Below are 24,666 nucleotides of genomic sequence, written 5' to 3'. Positions count from 1 at the left end.
TTGGTATTGTACATGCTTTGTTAAAATGGTACTCATATTTACAATATCTGCAGAAACAATCCCTCCCCAGTCTTATGTTCAGATAGACACGCACACATCCACACGTGCACATGCGCCTTCACTCTACAGGGGTGTGAAGGCTACGCTCTCAAAAGTTAGGCAGCTTCTGGAAGAGGAGGAAGGGTGACATTTTGTGTTTGTAATTACTTAAAAAGAAGCATGGGAATATGTATTTGGCCATCACAATGCTAATTTAAGTATATGTAGTATTAACATATGGCAGTAACACTGAGTATTCCTCTTTTACATTCTATACACAGAACGACATCAAGGTTTTCCAGTCAACAGAACATTCTAACTTGTCTCGATGCTGCTTGTAGTGACTATGAAACCACAATTTTGGGGCCGTCCCTTAAAACAATTCAAGTCTATGTTAACAAAATAAGGCACAATTAATACTCAATTTCACTTGGAGGATGAGAAAAGGTAGGGAGAGGCAGGCTTCAGATAATAGTTGTTGCAGAGGACACGGTTTTACCCAGTCCTTTTGAGAAGAGGATAAATTTTACACCCCCATCCTAATCTACATGGACTTCTCTTAGAGAACTGAAGTATTCTGCCAGGGCTACAAATGCCCACATACAAAACAAAATTGGAAATTCACATTTTAACACCAGTTTCGGTAGTCTAACCTACTGATACTGATGTACACAAGCACTTTAATGCTGAAGAAGGAGACACACATGAAACAAGACTCAAACCTTCCACTGAGCTTGAAGACTCAGGTCTTTTAGAGAGCTTCTAGTACATACTATTTGAAGGCTTCAGCTTACTGATAAAAAGGAATAGCGTTTTTGCCTTTAAACCCCTGGCTCCTCTTCACTAACAAAGCCTAACCAGACATTACAAATAAACTGCAACAAAAAGTCTGGCAGCACAAACAATGTCTAGTATTCAAATCTTCCTTTGTGAGTATATTATTTTCCTTGTACAAAACCTGTTGAATGTTTTTCGCAGCAGATGAACTGTACCCAAAGATGCAGGACATTCTGTGATGGGGAATAAGAGGTTGCAGTTCCGAAGGCCCCTGACTTTGGTTGTTTACAAAGTTCATTCCTGTTTAGTGTGATCCTTGGTATCTTCTTCATCTGTGTATTCTGATGGTTCTTCCCCTGGTTTTAGGAGTCTACCAACGTAGTCGTATTTTTCTGAAAAAGATCGATGATTCCATTATAATCAAAGGCAGCTACATTTGCTACTCAGCCAGCACTACCACAGATTCACTTCTACACACCAGGGTCCTAAGCCTGAATCACCGAAATTGATGGCAAAATATCAGCAAGCTTAGCCCCTAAAACAGTCTTGCTGCCACCACTGCTCACTACTTTCTCTACTGCGAGTACTTGGTTTCAATTCTCCCACAGCTAATGAGGCAAGCTGTATCACACAGTAACTCAAAATGCTGCTATTAAAACCAGTACAAATTTTAGTAAAACCAGCCTGTTTTGATTTCAATTCATGTGAAAAATTACTTCCTCTCCCTCCAGTGGCATACTTCATGCTTTTGAGAAATTATTTTGAGACAAACTTGTTCAACCCTTAATGCCAAAACAGCTCTTAGTCCTAATTGGAATTCCATCAGCTAAGCTACACTGAGCTTCGATAGTGAAATTCTGTGCTGAAGAGCGAACAATTCTCTGGTATAAAACCAGAAGTTTGAAAAAGCTATAGCGGGATATAGTGGAATCCTCTCCATTAGAAGAAAGGCCTGAAATCCCAGGTCTTTTCCCAAGAATTTTACATTGCATTACAAACATTACTGTCAATGTCTCTTTAAAAGCTGCCCCAAACCCAAGTCAGTCATTTTTACTAAAAGCATTCCCTTAAACTAAAGATGTGCTGCTAATTTGAGATTTTACCTTTAAATTGCATTTCCCACTCTCTCACGCTTTCCATCTGTACAGCATTTAAGTCCGATAGGTCATCATACTCATCTCTGAGTGCATCTTTATCTAGACGGAAAGTTGCTAGTCCCCTGGAGGCATCTCTGCCAGCAAATATTCCATACGGACCATCTGAAAACAAAAAGACAAAATCAACACCTTCAAGACCTTGTTTATGGCGACCAATCTCAGTTCTTTATATAGTCTGCCCAAGCCACACATTAAACTTCTGCAGTGATGGGAACAGCAGTAGTTCAAACATGGCTGCTTGACATTCAACAGCACTGCAAGTCAATCTTAAGTATCATTAAGAGACAAAGTCAGCCGAGAGAAGCAGAAAGAGAAAAACAGCTTTGAAGGGATATCTGGAAAAATCCCTTTCATTTGATGCAAGTCAGTGGAGGTAAATTCCAAAGGGACTGGAGGCTGGAATTAAAAAGAAGCACACTTCTATTAAGCAAAACATATTTACAAGTCAGGCATGAATAGAAGCACATTGTACAGACATCTTAATTAGAAATCCAGTGATTTTTATCAATAAATACAACTTGAGTGCTAATTAATAATTCACTTATGGAACCACCACAACTTTCTACCTACTTGATAGGCAGTGTGTCTTTTGACACATTTCTGTGGAATAACCTCACATATGTTGGGCAGCAGATCATCCATGCACCTATCCTGGACTGTTCTGGAAAACTGCACAAATCATATTCAGAATGTAAAGCAACTACTTCCTTTGTGCTTTCTGACTGAGGCAAAGCAGCACAAATATGCTCATAAAATACTGAGCAATGACTGTCTAATCAATATTATTACAAAGGGGATGATCTACAAACCAACACCTTTCAGGATGAGGTTTGTAACTTTCACAAATTCCACTTAATCTAAACAACTTCAAGCATCTTGTTTTGATTTTCTTGACCGAATACCAAACAACTTAATTCAGCTTGATTAAGAAACCAAAACAAAACTTGACCATGTTCTGCACTAAGCTACACTGCAGCAGCTAAGCAATAGGGAAATGCCTGAGGCATTCTAAAGAGTAGTCACTACTCCAAGATAAATAAGCCAGAACCCTTCTCTGGCTTACCTCTCAGAAGATGACAGTGGCCGTCAGCCTGAAGAAAAAGGCAGCACCCATGGGCAAGAATGAACACAAGCAAGTGGTAACACACAGTCCTTCACCCCCTCTGTTGCCTCCTGTAGCACCTCAGACCTCTTCTGCACCAGGACAAGCCACAGGGAATCATTCCAAGAGGCTGGTTTCCTCTCAGGCCGCTTGCTCCAGCCACCACACCTATCTGCTCTTGCAGAGCATTGACTTCAGGGATGAGACAGAGGCTGAACGCAGCAGAAAAAACTCCTGAGACATAGAACCTAAGTACCATATGGATTAACAGCAACTCTGTCCTCATCAGACCGGCTGTTGTCTCTCCACCCCAGAGTGCTTGGCATTCTAAGTTGCTTACAGTCAAATCCAAGAAAAGATGGGTATCTCATGTGCAAAAGACAATTTCCTTGTCTCTCTGGAAATAAACCAACTGATTTAAAAGCAAAATTTCACAAGCAGTAGATATCCAAGAAAGAATTATCAACTGGAAGCCTGCACTGTACAAATCTTGCATTAAGAGATCATCATAATAACTATTGGGATCTCCATGCTTGTCCTTTCGGATATTTAGCTCCAGGAACAGCATTCACTTCCTCTGGGATCAGGGACTACATTTACAGTACTAAGAGAACCAAAAGTCTAGAGTGCTTGTGAACTCCTTTCTACTTGTAGCCTGAATTAAATGTTTATTTTAAAAACAGGATTCATGGGCTGAATCAATCCTATACCTACATATATAATCTATGCATTTTGCATGCTCAGTCACTTCCCATAAAAAAAGGGTAAGCGCTAGCAGTGGTCACCATTTGCAACATAACACAGAACCTACCAACGTTCACTCCAAAATAGCTATGAGGCAAGTGAGCTGGTTTTTGATATTCTGAATGAAGAAGACAGGAGCTATAAACAGCTCTCACAAAGACCACACACAAACAGTAAATCCCAAAGAGCAATTACAAATTGCTACTTAACCTCCTCTGTATTCTGTCCCCCCAGCTTGATTCTAATTATTTCTATTAAAAAGAGAATTACATTATATTTATTGGTATTAAGCCCGGAACATCCTTATATCTCAATGACATATTTAGTTGAAAGCGGAGTGCTTTTACAATGTACCACTTTGCATTTAAATTAAATTAATAAATTTTAAAAATCCTGTAAATATATTGTAATGCGAGATGCTATTATATCAATATTTATTTTTCTTTTCTAAAATTGAATTTAAATGTTAACATTCCAGCGAATTTACTACAGAAGTATTCAGGAGTCACATAGATAACATCAAGCCAGGCCCAAGCACTCACAGAATGCTAACTAGTGAAAACCAGCCTTTTAGACTTGGTAGATAGCACCTCAAATTCCAGCTCTGCAAATGAATCTTAGAAATGGGACCTATTCTTTAATCCTTTCCTAAGAGGCAAACATTGAATTATGATTCTTTGGGGGAAAAAAAAAAAAAAAAAGAGTGCAAGCCTGGCTTTGCTTTAGTTGCAGGGCTGCTAAAGCGAAAGGTTGGAGGTCTCAGTACAAGCAATCTCCTTCAAGATTTAAAGCTTCCATTCAGATACTTTGACATGGAGATTAAGTGCAGTATTTTATAGAATATACAGGTCTGAGGTTTTGCTATAAGCCCTAGTCTACCATTCACTTTAAATCCTGGTGCAACAGTCTTTAAAAGGTATTTTGCATATCAGGTTTCATTGTGCTTACAGAAACATCCAGGAAGGTGTCAGCACAGAGAAACCTGGTCAGAAAATACGCTTCAGGAACACGATTCTGAGATAAAGACGTTGGTGCAATCCTAGACATACTCCCATAGAGTTCTTTCATGACCAGATGCAATTTACTCTGCAAGCCCTGCCCACAGCCGCTTTTCCTTTCCTTTTGTCTGCTTACCTATTTAGACTGGCTTCTGTTCTAAATAATTGATTGCAGCATGACATGACATACACAGCGAAAAGATTGCAAAAAAGAGATGCTGTTAGCATAGGTATGTATAGTAAGCTGAGTTTTTTGAGAACCTATCACACCCTATGCTTTTGCTGTGCCTCAAATTATCTATTTCATAGTCAAATCTTCCTTCAAAAATTCTCCTCCCACTCCTATTTGGCAACTTGCATCAACAAAAGGAAAGCCAGGGACATGTCAAACCCAGTAAACCACATCTGCTACATGTTGGCTACATGGAGCTGTGAGCCTTATATGAAGGAAAAATTTAGTTCCTTGAAGAATGTTCTTCTTCCCCATCACTGCTTTCACATATTAAAAGACTTCCTTTCAAAGCCTTTGTTCATTTTGGTGCTCAGTCCAGTTATCAAGACTACACACTTGCCTACATGTCTCCACATCTATACAACCACATTTATTCTCTTTTTGCTTGTATAGAGCCTTAATTTCCTTACAACTCTACCTTGTGTAAAGTACGCCCTTCCCTGAGCTACAACACATGCAAAATGTTGCTACCCACCACCTACAGATCCTCAATTTTTTCTAGAATCCAGTTATAAATCTGGCTGCCCTGATGAATTTGATATCTTTTTCCAGCCTGACACTTGTCTCTACTCACAAATGAACCGGGTAGCTTGAGAACTGGCAAAAATCAAAGTCTCTTCAGCCAGTAAAAACACCTTTCCAATTCCTGCACTTGGGATTCCTGCATCTCCCAGCCCTGTTTTGGTTCTCAAATGAAGATTTTGTTTCTCTCTGCAGGCATCCTAAAACAACAGCAAGTAAGGAAAAATGAATTTAACATTAAAGTATTTAAAAATGTGAGATATGAAGCTGTCCAAGCTGAGGTTTTCATTTGGAAATGCTGCTTCTAGTCACTTGTTCCAAAACAGGCTAAACTGGATCTTGTAAGAGTATGTGTTCCAATTTTCAACCAGTTTGGCCAATAGTTCACCCAGCAAAACCCATGCTGGTGTTCAACTTTTAAGTAAATATTCTTGGTTTACCAAAAAAGCTATCTGACCATTTTAGTTCTGCACTAGCTCTGCAGAACATCCCAGATTATTGCTCCAACACTAGTAACGAAGGTGAACACTGTACACTGGATTGCTCCAACTGCCAGCACAGGGACTGCACCACAGATATGGTAGATTTTGTATCTAAAGAAGTGATTTGTAAGCTGAGACTTGTATTCATTCTCAGAAGGCCCATAAAAGTTCTCAGAAGAAACACAGGTTAACAAGGTTCAGTTTTCAAACAGCCTTGGTTTCTTCAAGTAGTCAGAAAGCTCTTCCAAGCTATCACTAAATATGCAAAGCATACCAAATATTCGTTTCATCTGTGGGCTCCATGCAGCCAGACAAAATGAGGTTTTATTTCCAGTGAAGCTTAGAAATTCACAGACAACATTTCTTAAACTGCAGACAAGAATAAAGACTAATTTCTCCTTCAGTGTAAGTAAAAGGAACAAAGGGAAACAGACCATGAAATTATTGACAGCTGAACTATGCTACCACGTTGTCTACCTTTCCCACTCCAAAGCAAAACCCTGTCTGTTTAAAATTTTCCATCTGAATCCTGACGTGTGTTCATTCCTTGTTACATCTTTTATGAGGGAACAAAAAAGCTACAAATTAGACAAAAACATTTTCAGATGCAGCTTGAGAGCAAAAGCTTTCTAATAACATTTCTCACTGGGTATTCAAGGCGACATAATTTTAACTTTACTGCTCCAGATTTACATGAAAGATGTAGGTCAATTTTAAGTTACAACTTGCACAGAAACTAAATGCTTTTAGGAGAGTGATCCACCAAGTCTAACACCAACTAAAGAGGGCTCTAAACCTGACTTCTTAGGCCCAAGACCAGAGGGCCTTGCTCCCTTTCTCGTTTCCTTTTAAAAAAGTGCAAGAATCAATGACCCAATGAATTCTGGCTAAAGGGGCAGACAATGAGCACTGCTAGGAGAGCCTCTAGTTCACTAGTCAGGAGATTCCTGGAAGACAGCTCCACTCTTGAGCAGGACCTAGAACCCACATCTCGCTTTAGTGAGAAATGCTCTGGACACTAGTTTATTTCACAATAAGGCAAGTAATGTTGTCAAGGATTTTTGATTAAATGAAAAAGAGCTACACTGCTATGTACTTGATTTAACATCATTGTCATTAACAACAATGCCACTATCACATCCTAAAATATCTTGCCTTGAGCATACCTGCTACCTCAAATCTCAGGTGACTGGAACCTGAATGATTTAAATACTAACTAGGTATTTACACAGACCTTATATCAAACACACAGTTGTTCAAGTTCTAAGGAACATACTCAGCTTATTAAAAAAGAAAGAAGAAAAAAAATCTCAAACAGAGAGCTGACAGACACACAAAGTAGAAGCCAAGGAGGAGATGCATCTCCCTGCACAAAACCACTGTGCTGGCTCCCAGTTTCCATGGACACGAACTGAGGGCTTAGAACAGCCCCCTTCATCCTCCCTTTAATCAGAAGTATGGGAACAATCTCTCCCCAGTACGTAGTAACAGTTTTACTACTTCTGGTAGGAACTTAACTTCTTTATACAGAAATGCCTTTTCTTTGAAAAGCTGAGTCCTGGGGTGAGAGACACCTCCATTACACTGACACCAATGAGCTGACAAACATCAAAACCACAGAGAAGACACCTTGCAGGAGGCACTTATTTCTGCCAGTCTTATCCTCTGTACTTATCTGTAAACTCTCAGTCAATTGTGTTCTTAAGATAAGGCCACCCTTAACAGAATTCTCCAGACACAGTACATACATGATCTTCCCCTGCAATATTTCATCCAACCATTCCCTTGTACATCAGTGTTGCCTTTTAAACAGAGACATAATGAAGTTTACAGCACTCGATTCCAAAGGAAGTCTAACAGAATTAGATAATTTTTATACAAATGATAGGAAAAAAATGACAGCTGTTTGCTGCAAAATTTATTAAAGTATTTAATGACAGAAATCGCAGTTCTTCACTGGATTTCCAACACTAAACAAAGGTAATTTTCCCCTCATGAAAAATGAACAATGATGGAAATCTTTGTGAAAGGAACTACTACTACCTAATCAATTCCTCTGGGCAAACTGGAAAGCAGAAGTCTTCATGCCACTTTGAACAAGTGACAAGAGTGAGATGAAAAATAAGTTAACAGTGACAATGTATTGCAGTGAAGGAAAGTCAGGAAACTGGTTTGTTTAAAATCATTAAGACCCAAGCAGTGAGGTGGAGCAGTTGTATACACTGGACTGTGTGTAATCTTGCTTTGTCATGCTCATAGCCATGTATTTTTCATAACTGCATGAAGTATTTGGTAATCTGTTTACAGCATTATGTTGGCATGCTAATTTAAATACCAAATATTAAGATTTGCTAACATTACTTATGTCTTACAATGCCCTTCTACTGACCAATATACTATCAGGAATCTCGATACAAACAAACATGAAAATAAATGATTTACCCCTAAATAAAACTGTAAAAACTGTCTTCTCATCTGTCTCTCATTATAAGGCTATAAACCCAACACAGCACACACATATTAATCATAAGACTCTGTCATGAGATGCGATTACAGATGGGGAAATCACCCCAAAACAGCTTCTCTGAAATTGAGGTTACACAGTTTTTAATAGTGTGCCTCTATTTATATTGTTCAGACTTTATGGGTGATAAAGGAAGAGGTAATTAATTACAATTAATAACCAAGCAAAGCATTTTAGGATACTTACTCCTTTGGGCACAAACAGAGGTGGTATTTAATACAACTAAAAGTGAAGCACTGAAACAAAGGGTATACTCGCAGCACAGAGGACCACCCCAGGAAGCAGCAGTTTGGAAAAGAACTTGTCAAGTGAAGTTTTAAATTACGAGTTCAGTGTAAGTGAAGCCATTTTTGGAGGCACAGACAGTTAAATGTGCGATAGAACCTATTCTTGCTCTTAGCTAAAATGCATTAGACATACCAAAGACTAACAGGATACCAATGAGATAAATTGCAGAAGGGTTAAAAAAGACAACATGAGGATAAAAACCCAACAAAATTGGAAGACATGTTGATTTAATGTTCAAGAAACTGAAGTTTTCAATCATGGCTGTTTGAAAGGATGACTTCAAGAGTCTATCAATTTCTAAGAATACCTTAACTGCATATATGTAAAGGGTTCTTCAATGCAACCGACTAAGGTATAACAGGATCCAGTGGATGGAAACTTACAACCAGGAGAACTTCTAATAAAATCAGAAGCTTGGTGGGAATTTAATGGAATCTCAACTGCTGGACAAAAACCTGGACTAGATGACAGTTTGTTCTAGATGACACCTAGTTCAAACCACCTAGCTTTTCTTCTTTACAGCCACAAAACAGTTACAAGAAATACTCCCCAATATGCATCCATTCAGGCAAACCACATCAGCACAATTAAAAAAAAAATCAACACGTTTGGCAGAAAACACACAGCTGGTGATGCACAGGTTGAGCATCACTATCCTAATGCGCATGATACCAAGTAACAGCTACATGATAGACAAAGATGTCAGTTGTGTTATAAAAAGGCAATCCTTCACTACAGGGTGGGGGAGAAAAGCAAGCCTTTGTCCCTTTCCATGAAAAGCTGGAAGCACTGCTTTAGGAAAATCAGCTGCTGCCAGCTGTCAAAAAAGCAGCCTGATGTCCTAGAACATAAAGCTTTAGCTTCCTCACCATAAGAGACCTCCAGACGTTGATGATATCCTCACCATAACAGACCTCCAGAAACGGTGATGATATCTACAGTGAAGAGCCTAAAATGTAATCTATGTTTGATACATAAAAGAGTTAACGTTTAGATTATGGTTCAGCATTATTTCATGGAGTAATTTATGAAGCAATCTGTCAACTTACAGGCGTTTGAAGTTTCATTAGCAGATGTATTACCTACATTTTATATCAGTACACAGGTCTCAGTTAAAAAAAAGATTAAACTGAGAGGAGCAAAGGAACTAGCTCAGTTAAGTGTCACGAAAACTGTAGCACACTCAACTGCACTGCTTAGCTTTACTGGTCGAAACCCACCCAAAACATAAGACATGTCAAGGTAGTTTAGATTTCACTGTTAACGTTTACAGTGTCCAGCCAGAAAAGCATTTTGATTCAATTACGGCAGTTTCAATTCCGGTGACTGGGAGCAGAGCACAAACTTTTGAGGGTAACATGAGTTACAAAATACTTGCCCATTTTAATCATACAACAGCTTGTTGCCTCCCTGTAAGAACCAAGGACTTGTACCATGCCAGCTTGGTATTTTTTCTTTTTGTAACCTAAGATTATTAAAAAAATAACAATTGCTTAACTTGAACAATTTCCAGAGGGGGGGGAAGGCATATCCTCTGTCCTCCGCCCCTCAATACAAGAACACTTGCTATACCTACTATGAAAACTCCTGCGTAATTTGATTAGATCAACTCTTCCAAATGACCATTGTTTCAGTGAGAAAATTATCAACAGTCATAGCCCTCATTTCCTTTGGCATCAGATGTGAACACAGTGCTCACTAGTAAGATTAGTCCCCTCATTATTAAGAATGCTGTTTATTACACGAAAATATGCTGCAGTTTCACAATCTACAATGTGAATATAGAAACATAACGTTGTTTCTGAAGCATACTTTTCTGAACCTTTGAAGAATACATTTCCTATCGAAAGAACTGTATTGTCTGCCTTTCCATTTAAGAGATCGGGTTGATTTTTGCGCTCTTTGCAATGCCAGCAATGTATCAGCTCCTGGGCTGTCCCTGGTTGCCCTTATCCCGATTCAAATGCAAACTCAATATGGCATCTGCATCTAAATAAGTAAGCAGCTGTTTTATTTTCCTTTCTGAGCCGTATGAGCTAGAATGAAGGAAGCACTGATCAGCTGCTCTTGGTAAACCAACTAGAAAAGACAGAAGAAAAGACCAATAATTAAACACTGCACATCCAAACCTTGGCAACTGGAAGAAAGGACACATGACAGATGCATGCACAGGACCCAGACCCGTTGTGCATCACCCATTTAACGCTACCGTTAGGCCCCGGGCAGGCAGGCCGGCCTGACGAGGGGCTGCGAACCCCAGTGCCCGGGGACAGGCGGCGGTCTGCACGGCAGCCTCCCCCTCGACACCGCCACAACAGCCCTACCACGCGTGCGGACAGCGCGCGGGAGCGGGCAGCCTGAGACAAACCCAGCGGGACGCTGACTGAGCCCACCGGCGCCCACCCGCCGCTTGGCCGCCCCGAAACCCACCGCCCCCCGGGTGGGGGCGAGGCCCGGCCCCCGGTGGTGGGAAGCAGATGCCCGCAGGCCGCAGCCGGTACCAGCCGTTTTCCCCAGCGCCGCTTCCCACCGGCGCCGCCCGGAAAGCAGCGGGCAGCCGAGGGGCTGCACGGGGCTCCCGCCCCAGAAGGCGGCTTCCATCGAGGGACCTCCCCCGGCCCCCCGGTCTCACCGGGCCCGTAGAACTTGCTGCCTTTGGTCACGTCGAAGACTTTGCCGTTGACAGCCAGGAGGATGCGGGGGTTGCGGGCCCCGTTGAACTCGCGCAACTGCTCCAGGGAGAAATCCCGCCGCTTCATCCGCGGCAGAGCGGCGGCCTGGCCCTCCCGGGCCGCGCCCCCCGGCCCGCTCCGCGTCCCCCAGCGCAGGTACAGCCGGTAGGCCGCCAGCAGCACCAGCGCCAGTAACACCAGCGCCAGCAGCATCTCAGCGCCCACCACCAGCGCCCCCGCGCTGGCCGGCGGCCCCCCCGCTCCCCCGCCGCCGCCGCTGCTCCCCTCAGTCCTTAGCCTCCCATCCCCGTGGTCCGCCATCACCGCCAGCTCCAGCGCCCGCCCGCCCACCGCACCCCGCAGCCCCGCCCCGCCCAGCTCGCGCCCGCCGCTCGCCCGCTCCCCATTGGCGAGCGGGAGAGGCGGCACCGCCCCCGGCGGGCTCGCGCCCCACCGGCCCGCCGCTCGCGAGAGGTGCCGCCACTCCCCACAGCGCGCCTGCGCCCCCCGCGCGGCGTCGGCGGCAGCGTGAGGTGGCGGCGGGGGCGGTGTGAGCCAGCGGCCCGCTTCCCCTCACGGAGCGCGTGAGGGGGTTTGCGGGCGGTCCGTGCGCCGGATGCCTCCCGCCCACCGCCGCGGAAGAGCAGGGTCGAAGGCCGGCGGGTGGTGGTGGCCAGCGCGGTGCGGCCACGTTGCGCGGCCACGTTGCTCGGCGCCCTGTCGAAGGTTGCTGGGCAAGCGACACGTCTGCGGGGAGCTGTGGAGCGGAGGTGGTGCTGCTGCTGCTGTCCGCTTGTCACTGAGGTGACGCGGCGGGCAGGCTCGGAGGGAAGTCTTCGGAGGTGGCTTAAGGAGACACCCTGCCGTTCCCTGCTGTCAGAAAGTGGCGTGATTGATAACAGGAGGCTGATCCGCTAGAATTGCTCCTCGTGCTGTGAAATGGAGCAGTGGCAGCACACATAGGTGGCTTTAGTGTATGTTGTTAAGTACAGCCCATGCCTGGCACAAAGATTGTTCAGTTACGTGAGGAGAAAGACCTAAAGCTTTTACCATTTTCAAGGCAAGAGTAGATCATCTCAGTAGGGTGATGCTTATCTGCAGAGAAGAGAAAGATCTGGGCAGAAGTTAGCACATCTGCTCCTCTCATGTTGTGAATATGTTCCCAAGCATAGCTGGTTGTCCCGTAAAATGGTACCGATGAGCTGCTCCACAAATGTGTAACTGGATCTACAGAACCTAAGTGGGGCTCAGCCACTCTTCCTGCAGTTGGAATGCCATACAAGGAGTACTTTGGACTTAAGAAACATGGTTTTACTCCATGCAGCAGTGTGGTGCTGAAGCATCCCTGCCTAGAAACATCAGGCTTAAGAGTAATTCACAAATATGCAGCTCGGGTGCTAAAGCTGGAAAACTCACATGTTTTCACAAAGGCTGGTAGGCAGTGCAAGGGGGTCAACCCAGTGGAAAATAACATTAATAATATTTAACATTTACATAAAGCTCTGTGTTTACAACACCCTGTGTTATGATCAGCTGTTCAATCTTCTGCCCTCTGAGCCAGTTCAGTAATAACTACCTCTGTGAGGAAACAGGATGAAGTTCTTGCTAGTTAAAGACCTGCAATTAAATTACTACTACTACTCCTCTTAACCAGGCAGGCTCTATATAATGTAAGTAAACACTATTAAGGAAGTCTTTTTATCTCAACAAGTCACAGCTTGATTGTGGTTAAGGAGAGTTTTTATCACAAAATCATCATATGTTTGGGTTGTCTGTGTACAGCTACGGTGCAGGTCAGAAGAAGTAGAGTTGCACTCTTCCTCATTTCCTTCCCTTAGGAGTTTAATTTAGACTTTCCACAGCATTCCCTTAACTTCCTTTTATTTTAAAGATGGCTTCAGAAAACAAAAAGAGGTAGTAAGAGATGTCAGGTATTCTTACCCGTCTTCCTGCCAAGATCTTACCTCTAAATTCATATAAACTGGCAAAGTAATTATAGACATTTATTTGAAAGCACATGGTTTCCCAGTCATAGAATGGTTTGGGTTGGAAAGGACCTTAAGATCATGTAGTGCCAGATGCCTCACACCAGATCATGTCACCCAAGGCTCTGTCCTGTCCTGCCTTGAACACTGCCAGGGATGGAGCATCTACCACTTCTTTGGACAAACTGTGCCAGTGCCTCACCACTGTCACAGTAAAGAACTTCCTTATATCTAAACTGAACTTCCACTGTTGAAGTTGAAATCCACCACCCCTTGTCCTATCACTACCGTCCCTAGTGAAGAGTCCCTCCCCAGCATCCCTGTAGCCCCCCTTCAGATACTGGAAGGCTGCTATGAGGTCTCCACGCAGCCTTCTCTTCTCCAGGTTGAACAGCCCCAACTTTCTCAGCCTGTCTTCATACAGGAGGTGCTTCAGCCCCTCAGTCATCCTCGTGGCCTCCTCTGGACTTGCTCCAACAGCTGCATGTCCTTCTTATGCTGAGGACCCCAGAACTGCGCACAGACTCCATACATTAGGGATAGTATGCACATACTAAATATACCAAGTATACTCGGATTAGGACATTTCTAAACCTGGCAAGTAGAAACCACTGAAAATGCATAGGTTATAGAATGGAGAAACGGGCCATCTTTGGTTTGCCAAGACAAAAAGTTTGTCCCTACAAAGGTTATGTTCTATAACCCCCCCTTCCCCCCCCCCCCCCTGGTAAAGGGTCCTGCAAAATCTCTCAGCAAAATCTCTCAGCATTACTGTGTTGCTTCCACTCTTCTTTATGTGTGCTTCTTGGTGGTTCTTTTGGTGTGAACAAATCTACTCTGATCTAATTGACAGCCAGCTGGCATAGATCCTGATCCATGACTGGGGAGCCCAGGTATTGTTAAATATGACTAGAGGTGTGAAAGGAAAAACAGGCATTCTGGGTTACCTGGGGAAAAACCTCAGAATTTTCCAGTCTGAAATTACAGCTAGTTCATTTGTATGGATTTGATCTGAAGAGCAAACAAAGTAATACTACTTGCATACCAGTTTGCTGTAAAGAGCTTTGTGAGACTTGAAAACACATATATGAAAGAATATTAGCAAGTTTCTAATTACATGTTATAGCTTTTGTTGTTCTTGAGTAATTATTTAATTTTATAGGGTTTTGTCCTGGGTCTTTTACCTAAAACAATTTCAAGAATAGCTGGAAAATTAATAACTTATTGCTATAGTCATATGCAATCTCATCTGTTGATCCTTGTTTATCCTCTAGTTCGTGGTCATTAACTTCCACAGCAGCCTCTGTGCTGTATCTGCTGTGTTTTATTCTAGCAACAAGGAAAAATCCAGTAGTATCTTTCAAAGTTATTTGCTCACTGGTATTAGGTGTTCAATATTTTTCTACATCAGTATACATTTTCTTCTTCAGGATAGAGCCTTCTTTGATATAAAGTGTCAGATATACTGTGACTGACCTTTGCACCTTTTTCCCAAGGATTTCACAGATAGATTAGCTGCCACCTACTTTGTTTGCTCCACGTACAAAATAATTCTCCAACATCTTTTTCATTTTGAGAGCAGCAGCTAGGATGTTTCTGGATGATTTTTCGATTTAGGAGGTAAATGCTTGAACTCAGAGTTATGTTCTTCACTTTTTCTTCTCAAACATTACTTATTGCAGACTCTGGAAAGAAGACTGAACTCAGTGAAAAGCACGAGAGCACGAAATTACAAACAGTAATTGAACTCTGACACAAACCACTCTCATGGCTGAAGTTTATTTTCTATTGATTTTGAAGCTTGAGAAACATCTCTTATCACACAAACAGGCAACGGTCAAGACAGATTAGGAGGTGAGCTGTGTAGGGATGTCTCAGTAAATTCGGAATAATGGAACAATCAATCAGCTGCATTGATTTTGGATATTTTTAAACCCAGCTTAATGTATGGGATGCACTGATGATTTTGTTTTAAGCTGACACAGCTTGGAAGTGCTTACTGTGGAGGTCAGTGCAGTGCTTCATATCTTACTTCAAAATAGTATCTGCTTACATTCCTTAACGCGTCTTTATTTTGTATTTATTTGAAGTGCTACATTCAGATCTATCTAAAATCTTTTAATATCATGTCATATGGTCTTTTAATGAAGGAATGCTGAACACATGCAAGCTACTTAGAAATTTCTTTCAAAATTTCGAAAATTTCTTTCGAAATTTTGAAAATATTTTGAGTAGTTTTTTTATTTTGCTACCTGATATGAGTAGCCAGGTAGCAAAGTTCATATCAAGCCATTGTGTTGGTTTGGGCTGGGACAGAATTAAGTCTTCACAGTTGCTGACGTGGGGCTCAGTTCTTCATTGGTAAAAAGCGTACTGTTATTTTTTAGTCTTTGTAAATGGTGTGATATCTCAAGTGCCTGGTCATAGTATGGCAGAAATAGATAAAGTTAATCTCTAACAAAACTGTGTGATTTTTTTTCGTCTTCTGTGAAGCACACCTTTACACAGAGTAGTATAAAGCTGCTCTGTGTAATGGTGTGCTTCACAGAAAAGTCCCTATAGTCCAGACTGGGACCAGCAGAAACCTGTAGGCACCAGTCAAATGCTGACCAGCTGAGTAACTGGGGATGCCTTGCTAGGTTTGCTGCAACTGGAGCTCACCTTGGCGTAGGAAGTGAGAGCAGCTTTCCTTCCAAGACGGAAAGCACAGTTTCCTCTGGCTCTCAGCTCTTGGTCTCAAGATATATGAGCCAGTGGCTCTGGCATATATTATTCCAAATCTGGTCAAGAAAATCCCTGACGTGTATACTTGAGATACATTTTCAAAGTAATGTATGCCAATGCATTTGCCAAGGCAAGTTTTTAACAAAACAACTTATTTGAGATCTTTGCAACTGTATGTGTGCAGCTGTGTTCTCAAATGGTAACTTCAGGACTGCAGTAATTGGTCTGTAGTGAAGCAGCAGAGCAAGTACCCTGGCAGGCCTTTGGGCAGAGCCAGATGTAAGGAAGAAGGTGGATTTTCAATATAAATAGGGCACGCTTCTGCCCTGAGTGACTCTGTTTTCATATTTGACTGTAGATGCTTCTAGAACAAATACTAAATGCTCAGGCCTATTGTGAGATTGTATAACATCATCTTGTGGGATATATCTGCAAAACCTGTGGACACTACGTAGATGCTGCAGAAGAATATTCATTAGTAAGTCTCTGTAAGGGAACACAAGACAAAACCAGCAAGTTACACGGACATAAGAGTGTAGCAACGAGACTGGGGATAAAGCCTGTCTAAAGGATTTGGGAGTATACTATTTGCTGGTATGCTGCATGAGCTCAGGTATGGGGATTCTTGTCTTAGCTGTGGTAGTGTATGGCTCTATAGGTGATGAAATAGTGTCTGTAAAATGCAGAATTAAAGTTAGAAGAGAATTTGAACTCCTTAACCCAACTGCAAATAATTTAGTATTCATTCTTCCAAGTCAGTTCTTGACTGTGCAGGTTTGACCTTTTGCATACTGGGCAGAATTGTGTATATTTTACTACAACACTGCAAATCAAACACTGAAGTAACCAGATTATGTTTATCTTTGAAGTGATATGGTTAAATCCCATGAAATCAATGAGAGTTTTTCCAGAGGCTTTAATTTCACAAATTTAATAGCACTAGTAACCTTGTCTTGGCTTTAAAAAGATATGGGTTGTTTTGTTTGTTTCCCTCATAGGAAACGCTACTAACAGAGACGCTTTTCATTTAGTTTTAAAACTGATTTAGCCCAATTTTAGTTTATACTTTTTTTATTTCTTTCTTTTTTGCTTTCTAGCTCTGTTTTAGGATTATTTTTATAAGATCCTGCTGCATTTACATGTATATTTTGTCCTGAAGTTTTATATCCCTTACGTTAAAAATTCCTATGGTAATTTTCCTTCGTGTTCACCACAATCATCATCTGCTAAGTTGTCCACAGGTTGTCTTCAGCTGCTGTTCTTGCTGTAGGTGTTAGTGTTGATACACAACACTGATAGCTTTGAGTTAAGGATCACAACAGACATAGGCCACTACTGGCATTCTTCTTGTTCCATGTTCTTGTATCTCTTTGACCTGCTTACCTGCCTTTCCACCTCAGTTCCAGTAAGTCATTTTATATTCTGCTCAGTGTTACACACAATTTCTTTTAATGGACTATTCTAGGCTGTTGTTCAGAGAGACAGCTAATGAACCCCTGTTTTCACAAGCCAGTGATTCGTAGTAGGTGACTATAGCAGCAGACCTGTGTTTGATAAGTAGTGGTGGGAAACAGACTACACACCCCAGTTTGGGGTTCATTTCAGAAATGGTCACTAGGCTATCCTAGGAGATTTCAGCAGTGAATTCACAGGTGCCCCTGCGGGATCAAAGTGTAGGAACAAGTATTTCAAGCTAATACACACTTTTCTTTAGCCATATCTGTTACAGTGTTGGTTTTCCTAGAAAGATTAGCTTCTGTTAAGGGCAAAAGCCATTTCAGCAGTTATGCAGAAGTTTATTGCCTGTCTTCCATCCCAAAGTCCACATCATCATTGAGGGGGTGAAATGGTAAATACATAACCAAATGTAAATATGTAATAGTAGTGACCTAATGATTTTCAATAGGCATAGATGACCATTCATACAAATAGATGCCTTTTCTTTAGTGTGTGGTCAGAATCTGTAGAATTACATCATTCATAGATAGTAGGAAACCAAGATAGAGTTAAGTCATAACTTAGGATACTGATAATAGGCCTCTTCATTGGGCAAAATGTGTCAGGGTTCAAAGCGACCAAAAATCAGTCTGTCCTTGTAACCCTTATTTTTTCCGTTGTTTGGATGGGGTTGTGTGAAAATCATGCACACACGCAGCTCCTGTTCTTTGGCAAACATTCACAATGAGGAGCAAATTGCTGAAGTCCTCTGTGGCAAAGTCCATGTTTTTCAGGTTTTGCCCTTTCTGTATTTTTGAGAAAGCTGAAGAATAGTCAGATTATACTTACCAGGTAGCAGCAATTCTGTCAGCAACTCATCAGTAGCCCTTGCCACTTTTGAATAAATACTTACAGACTTACGCAGCCAGAATTTTGGTCAATTTGTTTAGTTAATGGGGTGAATTTTGTTGGGCCACTTATGTTGTTAACGCTCACATTCACTGATGTGTGGTGGTGTTGTCAGAGTCTACAAAATCTTCTTTTCATTGGCTGAAGAAATTCCACTACTGGAACACAAACCCTTCTCACTGCTTAGAAAGCCACAGAAAGACAGCAGAGCCATTTGTTAAAATTTGTAAACTAGGGCCTTTATCACAAAGCAACTGGGCAACATTTTTCTTTTGACTTTGATTAATGAATTCTCTTTCTCTAATTCTGCAGGTACTCTGAGTATGGAGGGGCCAGATGAGGAGACTGAGCAAAGCCATTGCTACAGATAACAAAGCAGTGTGTCTCATTCCTAGTGACATTGCTTTGGAGAAACACCAAATCCTACGAATTGCTGCAGGTACAACAGGAACAAGAGTTAAGAAACTCTGACAACTTAATGGCATGAGAAAAAAAGAAGAAAGAAGGTGCTTGTTAGAAGGTAATGAATAGTTTCCAGCCTCTAAAGTTTATGTTCAGAGAGAGGTTCTATAAAGACTAATGACAAGGTCCCTGAGCAATAGCATGTAAGTATAGCACATAAAAATTATGACAATGCATTTACAGGCTTTATTTTCACAGATTTCACTTTAGCTTTAGTTTGCACTTGGTATACCAAACTGTACTAGGTAGTTAAAAACCATCTTTTTGTTAGCTGACAGAAGGTTTGATAGCATTGTTCTTAAACATTCCCTTTTATATGTTTCTAATATTAATAAAGTTGTTTGTTTATTTAGACCCTGGTTGTCCACTTAGTCGTAAAGAAATGGCCGTTATGCCATAAGGTTTGAAAGATGAGTGACGCACCCAGTCTGTAAGATCAGATAGAACAGCATCACATGCTCACAGAAAAGTACACACCAAGGTTTATGTTTAATTTGACATGTAGTTAAAAAAAAAACAATCAACCCTTATCCCTTGCAATCCATGCAATTAATCTGTTGCAATACAACTCTACAGATTTATAGTAACCTAACCTAAAGCTTGTTAAAATAGAAATACTACAGGCCTCTGTAAAGCCTCATGACATATGTGCATGGCATGTTCTGGGGCATTTTTGTAGCCAAAACCCCCACCTTATATATTAGCAGTAAATTGCACCCTATAATGGCCTCATCTGAATACGCACAGTCTTCCTAATTTTAGCCCTCCTGATTTCTTGTGAAAGGTATGGATGCTTCCCAGAAGTGCAAGTCAGCTCAAAACAACTTACAGCAAAAATTTACAGGACCCAGACCTTGCCAGAATCCTCATTTTCGGTTTGTCAAGTAAAGGTGTATAATGGAGCATGCTACAAAATTGCTTAAACTGTCATATGAAAATAAATGTTGTCTTGCCTTCCAAATGCATGTTCTACTTCAGCAGTGGCTAAGAACATAGCTGTTTTTTCTGTGCAGGCCTCATGTTTTCTGGTACTTGCTTCTAAAATAAAATCAAGTAATAGAGGTTTTCCAAAGTATGCTAACAACTTATAAGCCAACACAAGCAATGCCACTGGTTCTGAATAAAGTTCCAGTTTGTCTAGTATCTTGTCAGTGCCTGCCACTGTTTCTGTTGTAGTGTTTCTGATTTAGGCGTGACCAAATTCCTGAAGACGTTCAGAATTAGAGTTATATTTCTTCTGGTTAATGCAGGCATGAAAACTTTTGGGAAGACAAATTGTAGGCCCAACTTTTTTTGTAGGGGGAGTACTCCCTATGCCAGGTTATGAAGGCAAGCCTTACATATGAAGAGACAGTCATATCCTTTTGGGAGCAATCAAGATCCTGCAATGAGAGGAATGTAATTATTTTGCATATAATAAATACATTAAGTATTTAATTACTTGAAGGACTACTGGACAGAAGAAGAACGTAATTTTTGTGTTATAGTCATGTTTTCTTGACCATACACATAATTCTGAAAATAGTTGGAGTTTCTAATTCACATTAAAAAAATTAATTCACATAAAAAAACAGGTTTGAACCTGTTAAGCAGGCAGGTGTAACTGTTACTGAAATACCCCACAAAAGATGAACCAGGTCCTTTATATTTTACAGGAAGCATTTTCCTGAAGGGTAATATTAACTCGTTTTCTCATTCCAATTCATCTTTTATTCATTAAATTTAGAAGGATGCAAACCTTTATTCTCTATTGCCAGAAAAAGAGAAGGCACCTAAAAAACCAAAATGCTGCGTAAGCAAAACACTCCAGTGCATGTATTTTACATCCCTCACCTTGGAAGAGACAGATCTAAACCCACCAAACATATGGTAGATGATAACATTACTCGCATCACAGGTGCAGCTACAGCCATCAGTACACCAGTCAGACCAGGTGCAGCTACACTGGGATGACAGAGCTGCTCACTCACATATCTGCTATTGTATCATACAGACAGGATCATGCTGGCCAAGTCTGCCTGTACCACCAAAGAGAGGGAGGTTGAGTGGGAAGGGACTGAAGTCTTTTCAAGCTTGCCATCCTGTTAAATACACACTTTCCATAATACATTCCTGGCGATTGTTTTGCCAACAACCTTAGCAACAGATGAGATAGACTAGACCACCTTGCAAATCCTTCATATTTAAACCCTTTCAAAAGTAAGTGTGTAATGCTAACAAAACAAAATAGGAGCTCTTGACATGTGTTTTGCGCTCAGCTAGCCAGTGTGCGTATGATCAAATGAAAGAAGACACTGGCAAAGCAGGCTTAGTGTGTAAGTATCCATATTTTATCTCTTTCCACCCCATCTTCTCCTTTTCATTTTGAATAATGATGAGAACTAGGTGAACATTGAATAAGAAATTCATGTTCCAAAGAAGCAGTACAATGTTACAATTTAAAAATCAAGTTGTTGGAGTTGGAAGCTGGAGGGGCTTTAGACAGAAACAGCCTGGAGAAAGTCAGAAAGAGAGGAAGGTTGTCTTTAACCCAGGTAAGGATTTGGGAACTTTCCTGTTAAAATCTATGTTCAACTCAGTCTTGCAGAAGTAGACTTAGAAATGAAACTTTTCCTTCAGTGGTGACAGCAACCATATACTTCCAGTAATTTGTGCTGAATAGGGTTTCAACTGCGCAGGCAAGCAAGGTAAGAGTTCTGACATAACAGAAAGCTTCGGCAGGGCTATCACCTCTTGAAAATCAGAGTAGCCCATTTTCTCTATTCCAGTGCTGTCAGTGGCTGCAAAGAGGTGCAAAATAACGCAAAAATACCAATAGTGCACATGAGTGGATTTCCAGTGGTGCAGACATACTGCCAGTCCAACATCATTTTTATGGAGGGGTATTGCAGACTCTTTTGCAGTAAGGTAATTTCTGCTTAGACCATGAAGGTACAAAATCATGCATGCCAGTGTTACGAAAGAGACATATTGTCTGGGGATCATGTTTGTCCCTGTTTGGAGACCTGCTGTATTGCTGTAGACTCACTCCACGCAAGTATTGGTCAGAGAGATTTCAACAAACCTGTACTCTTTGTTTGTGCCTATAATAAAGTAGTAAAAATCAATTAATATGCAGAAAAAAAATGAAGCAATATAAGGCTGTGATCCTGCATTAACTGGTATAAAATCTGTGCATGCCGGATTTCCTGGCAGGAAAAATTTGCTCTGTATTGGCATGAGCACATGACTGCATTTTTATCAAATCAGCCAGAGCATATGTTACAGTGTTCATTCAGACGTTATGCTGGTTTTCTGTCAGTTGAAGAGTATAAATTATGCCTGATCCAGCATAAAGTCACGCCTGCAAATAGACAATATCTCATCTGATAGAAACTCTCCTGAGATTAAATGATTTCTTCCAGCTATTTACAATCTCACAGAATGATAGCCTACCACCCTAATATGCTGTAAACCCTGCATCATCCTTAGACAAATCTCTTTCAAGTCAGAGCATGCCTGCATCTGATTAGCTGTAAATAGACTGACAATTTTTTCCTCAGAGGGAAAGAAGGGGAGAGTTGCAAAGTCAAATTATATTTTACACCTTAGGCAAATACAAAAATGTTCCAGAATATGATTTTTATAGAAATCTCAAGTGTACTCATCTTTACTATATCTTTAAATATAAATAATGAGATGGGAAAAAATTAGTTGTAATGATTATTTGTAACATAATTCTGGAAAGTATGAGGTTATGTTTTGGCCCATATTATGAAAGAAAAAGGATTTGATTTTGTGCTTCCTGACATGTTGCTTCTTTTTAATATGCAGCTGTTGTGTCATATTATGGATCCTTGGCATTTCATTGTGAAGAGGAATGATCATGACACTAGTTACTGGAGGTGAAGGCAATGAACAAGAACATTACAGCGTGAACCAGATCTTTTGAGATCTCTCGAGTCAAAGGGCCTAATCCATCCGCAGGCGCATACAGGTTTTAGTGACTTGGATATAAAATGGGCTGAGGTTATTTAAGATTTTATTGGGGTTTTGTTAATTGTCATTTAAATTCCATTAGAATTTATAAATTTACTTTTGCCACTGCAGTGTTGTCTGTCTTTGCCCAGGGATTGTAACTGTCTGCAAGTCAACATTCAGTGACAGAACTGCTTAACATTGTCCAGGCAAGCCTAGCTCCTTGCTTCTGCACCTGCACTGCAGTCTTTACTACACTAGCATGATTGTTTTGGGGGCATAGTGGGCTAGCCCATGATTTAATTGGAGTAGGGATTATGAAAACTGGTACTGCCACTGACCGTTTTTATCTTTTCCTCCGAACTACATGGTGTATGAAATTAAATGGAACCAGGAGCTTAGAGGAGACCTGACAAAAGGGTATGGTGGTGTGGGATAAACTGAAAGAAGGATTATTCCTGACAAACTCACGGCAAGAGCATGCCTGTACCTCCATTCCAGGGAATAAGTTAAAATAGAAGAAGTTATCCTGAAGAAAAAAGTTATCCTGAAGCAGACTGAATCATATGAATACAGAAATACTTTTGAAAAGTACAGCATGTACTGAAGCCTGTAAATCAGCTTTTTTCTGGTATGACTACATCTATATACCACTGTGCTGGTATAACAGTGTTAATATAAATGTTCTCCTAACTGACAGAGTTATGCTAATAAAACTTTTACAGGTACGAGACCCCTAAAATTGGAATCATCAATAAATAGCGTACCCATCTAATGTAAAAATTGCACACCCCACATTCAACAAGAATTCCTATAATGCAGATCTTAGTTTAGAGTTTGTAGAGCTGTGATGCTACTAAGCTAGCACTGTAGGAGAATGAAGAAGTTCCTCTTTAGAAGCTGAAGAGCCATTCCATTTCTCTTGATACATTTTGGTGAACATTCCCAAATCATTCTCAGCACAGCTGAAACATCTTTAGCATTCTTCTACTCTTTCTTCTTCCGCTACCACCTCTTGAAAGCTTATGTTTGTTCTCAGAAGGGGGCCAGATTGTACTGAGAGATTGGTATTTTTAATAAAAGTTTCCTGTGGAGGAATAACCTAGACTCTTGGCAGCATACCACTATTCAATTCATACAAAGCAGTCAGCATTTACTCTGGACACGGGCTTGGTCTCATTACCAGTGTGATATGATCTGTACTAGCAGTGCTGTTCTAACTGCAATGCTTCTGTAGCCATGTCTGCAAAGGATCTTTGATGCATAGAAACTTGATCCCTCAGATGTGGATGTAGTCCTATGTTCCTTCTCCTTCCCTCCTTCCCTCTTACCTTCCTCCCAGAATCCCTATTAGTGGCTGGTCTGTCAAAGAAATACTCTGGCTTGTAAGCTGCACTGTAGAAGAGTTTGTAAGGAGCATTGCTCTTAACGTTGCAGAATATTGGTGTAAATATGATGTTGGGTGCACGTGGTGTTTATTTTCATTCCTGCAATTTGGTATTCTTAACATGTCATGTGGATAGGTTTTGTGATGTGGATTAACTTTTGTGAATGCTGCTTACCTCTGTTTAAGTTGCTGTCATCCTTACATGCTCCAAAAAGAACGTTGCTTTCACAGTAGTATTCCAGGAAGCTACAGACTTTTTTCCCTCTTT

General features: G+C 41.1%; 1 protein-coding gene and 1 long non-coding RNA gene across 2 annotated transcripts; one reads left to right on the top strand and one right to left on the bottom strand.

Annotated features, from left to right (window-relative positions):
- PGRMC2 (progesterone receptor membrane component 2) lies at positions 1–11,874 on the bottom strand. The gene is made up of 3 exons (XM_062614194.1): positions 11,498–11,874; positions 1,920–2,075; positions 1–1,208 (listed from the first exon to the last, which is right to left on the bottom strand). Exons 1-3 carry the CDS (start codon positions 11,856–11,858, stop codon positions 1,111–1,113), a joined length of 615 nt encoding a protein of 204 aa, XP_062470178.1. The 5' UTR covers positions 11,859–11,874; the 3' UTR covers positions 1–1,110.
- A 359-nt stretch (positions 11,875–12,233) lies between these two features.
- LOC134161383 (uncharacterized) lies at positions 12,234–20,289 on the top strand. Its single transcript, XR_009963956.1, has 4 exons — positions 12,234–12,341; positions 15,205–15,376; positions 18,905–19,112; positions 19,839–20,289. It is a non-coding gene; the product is annotated as an uncharacterized LOC134161383 (long non-coding RNA).
- Positions 20,290–24,666: the final 4,377 nt, after the last annotated feature.

Source organism: Pezoporus occidentalis, unplaced genomic scaffold, assembly GCF_034315485.1.
Source record: "Pezoporus occidentalis ecotype Australia unplaced genomic scaffold, CSIRO_AGI_Poc_V1 ctg172, whole genome shotgun sequence".
Taxonomy (NCBI): Eukaryota; Metazoa; Chordata; class Aves; order Psittaciformes; family Psittacidae; genus Pezoporus; species Pezoporus occidentalis.
The sequence above is the reverse complement of the archived record's forward strand: the minus strand, read 5'-3'. Positions and strand labels throughout refer to the sequence as shown.

Coding starts and splice junctions, on each gene's coding strand:
- PGRMC2 (XM_062614194.1), bottom strand. CDS start 11,858: ATGGCGGACCACGGGGATGGGAGGCTAAGGACTGAGGGGAGCAGCGGC. Junction 2,076..11,497: donor CAGCAAGTTCTACGGGCCCG/GTGAGACCGGGG, acceptor TTTTGTTTTCAG/ATGGTCCGTATGGAATATTT. Junction 1,209..1,919: donor GTGGGAAATGCAATTTAAAG/GTAAAATCTCAA, acceptor GATCTTTTTCAG/AAAAATACGACTACGTTGGT.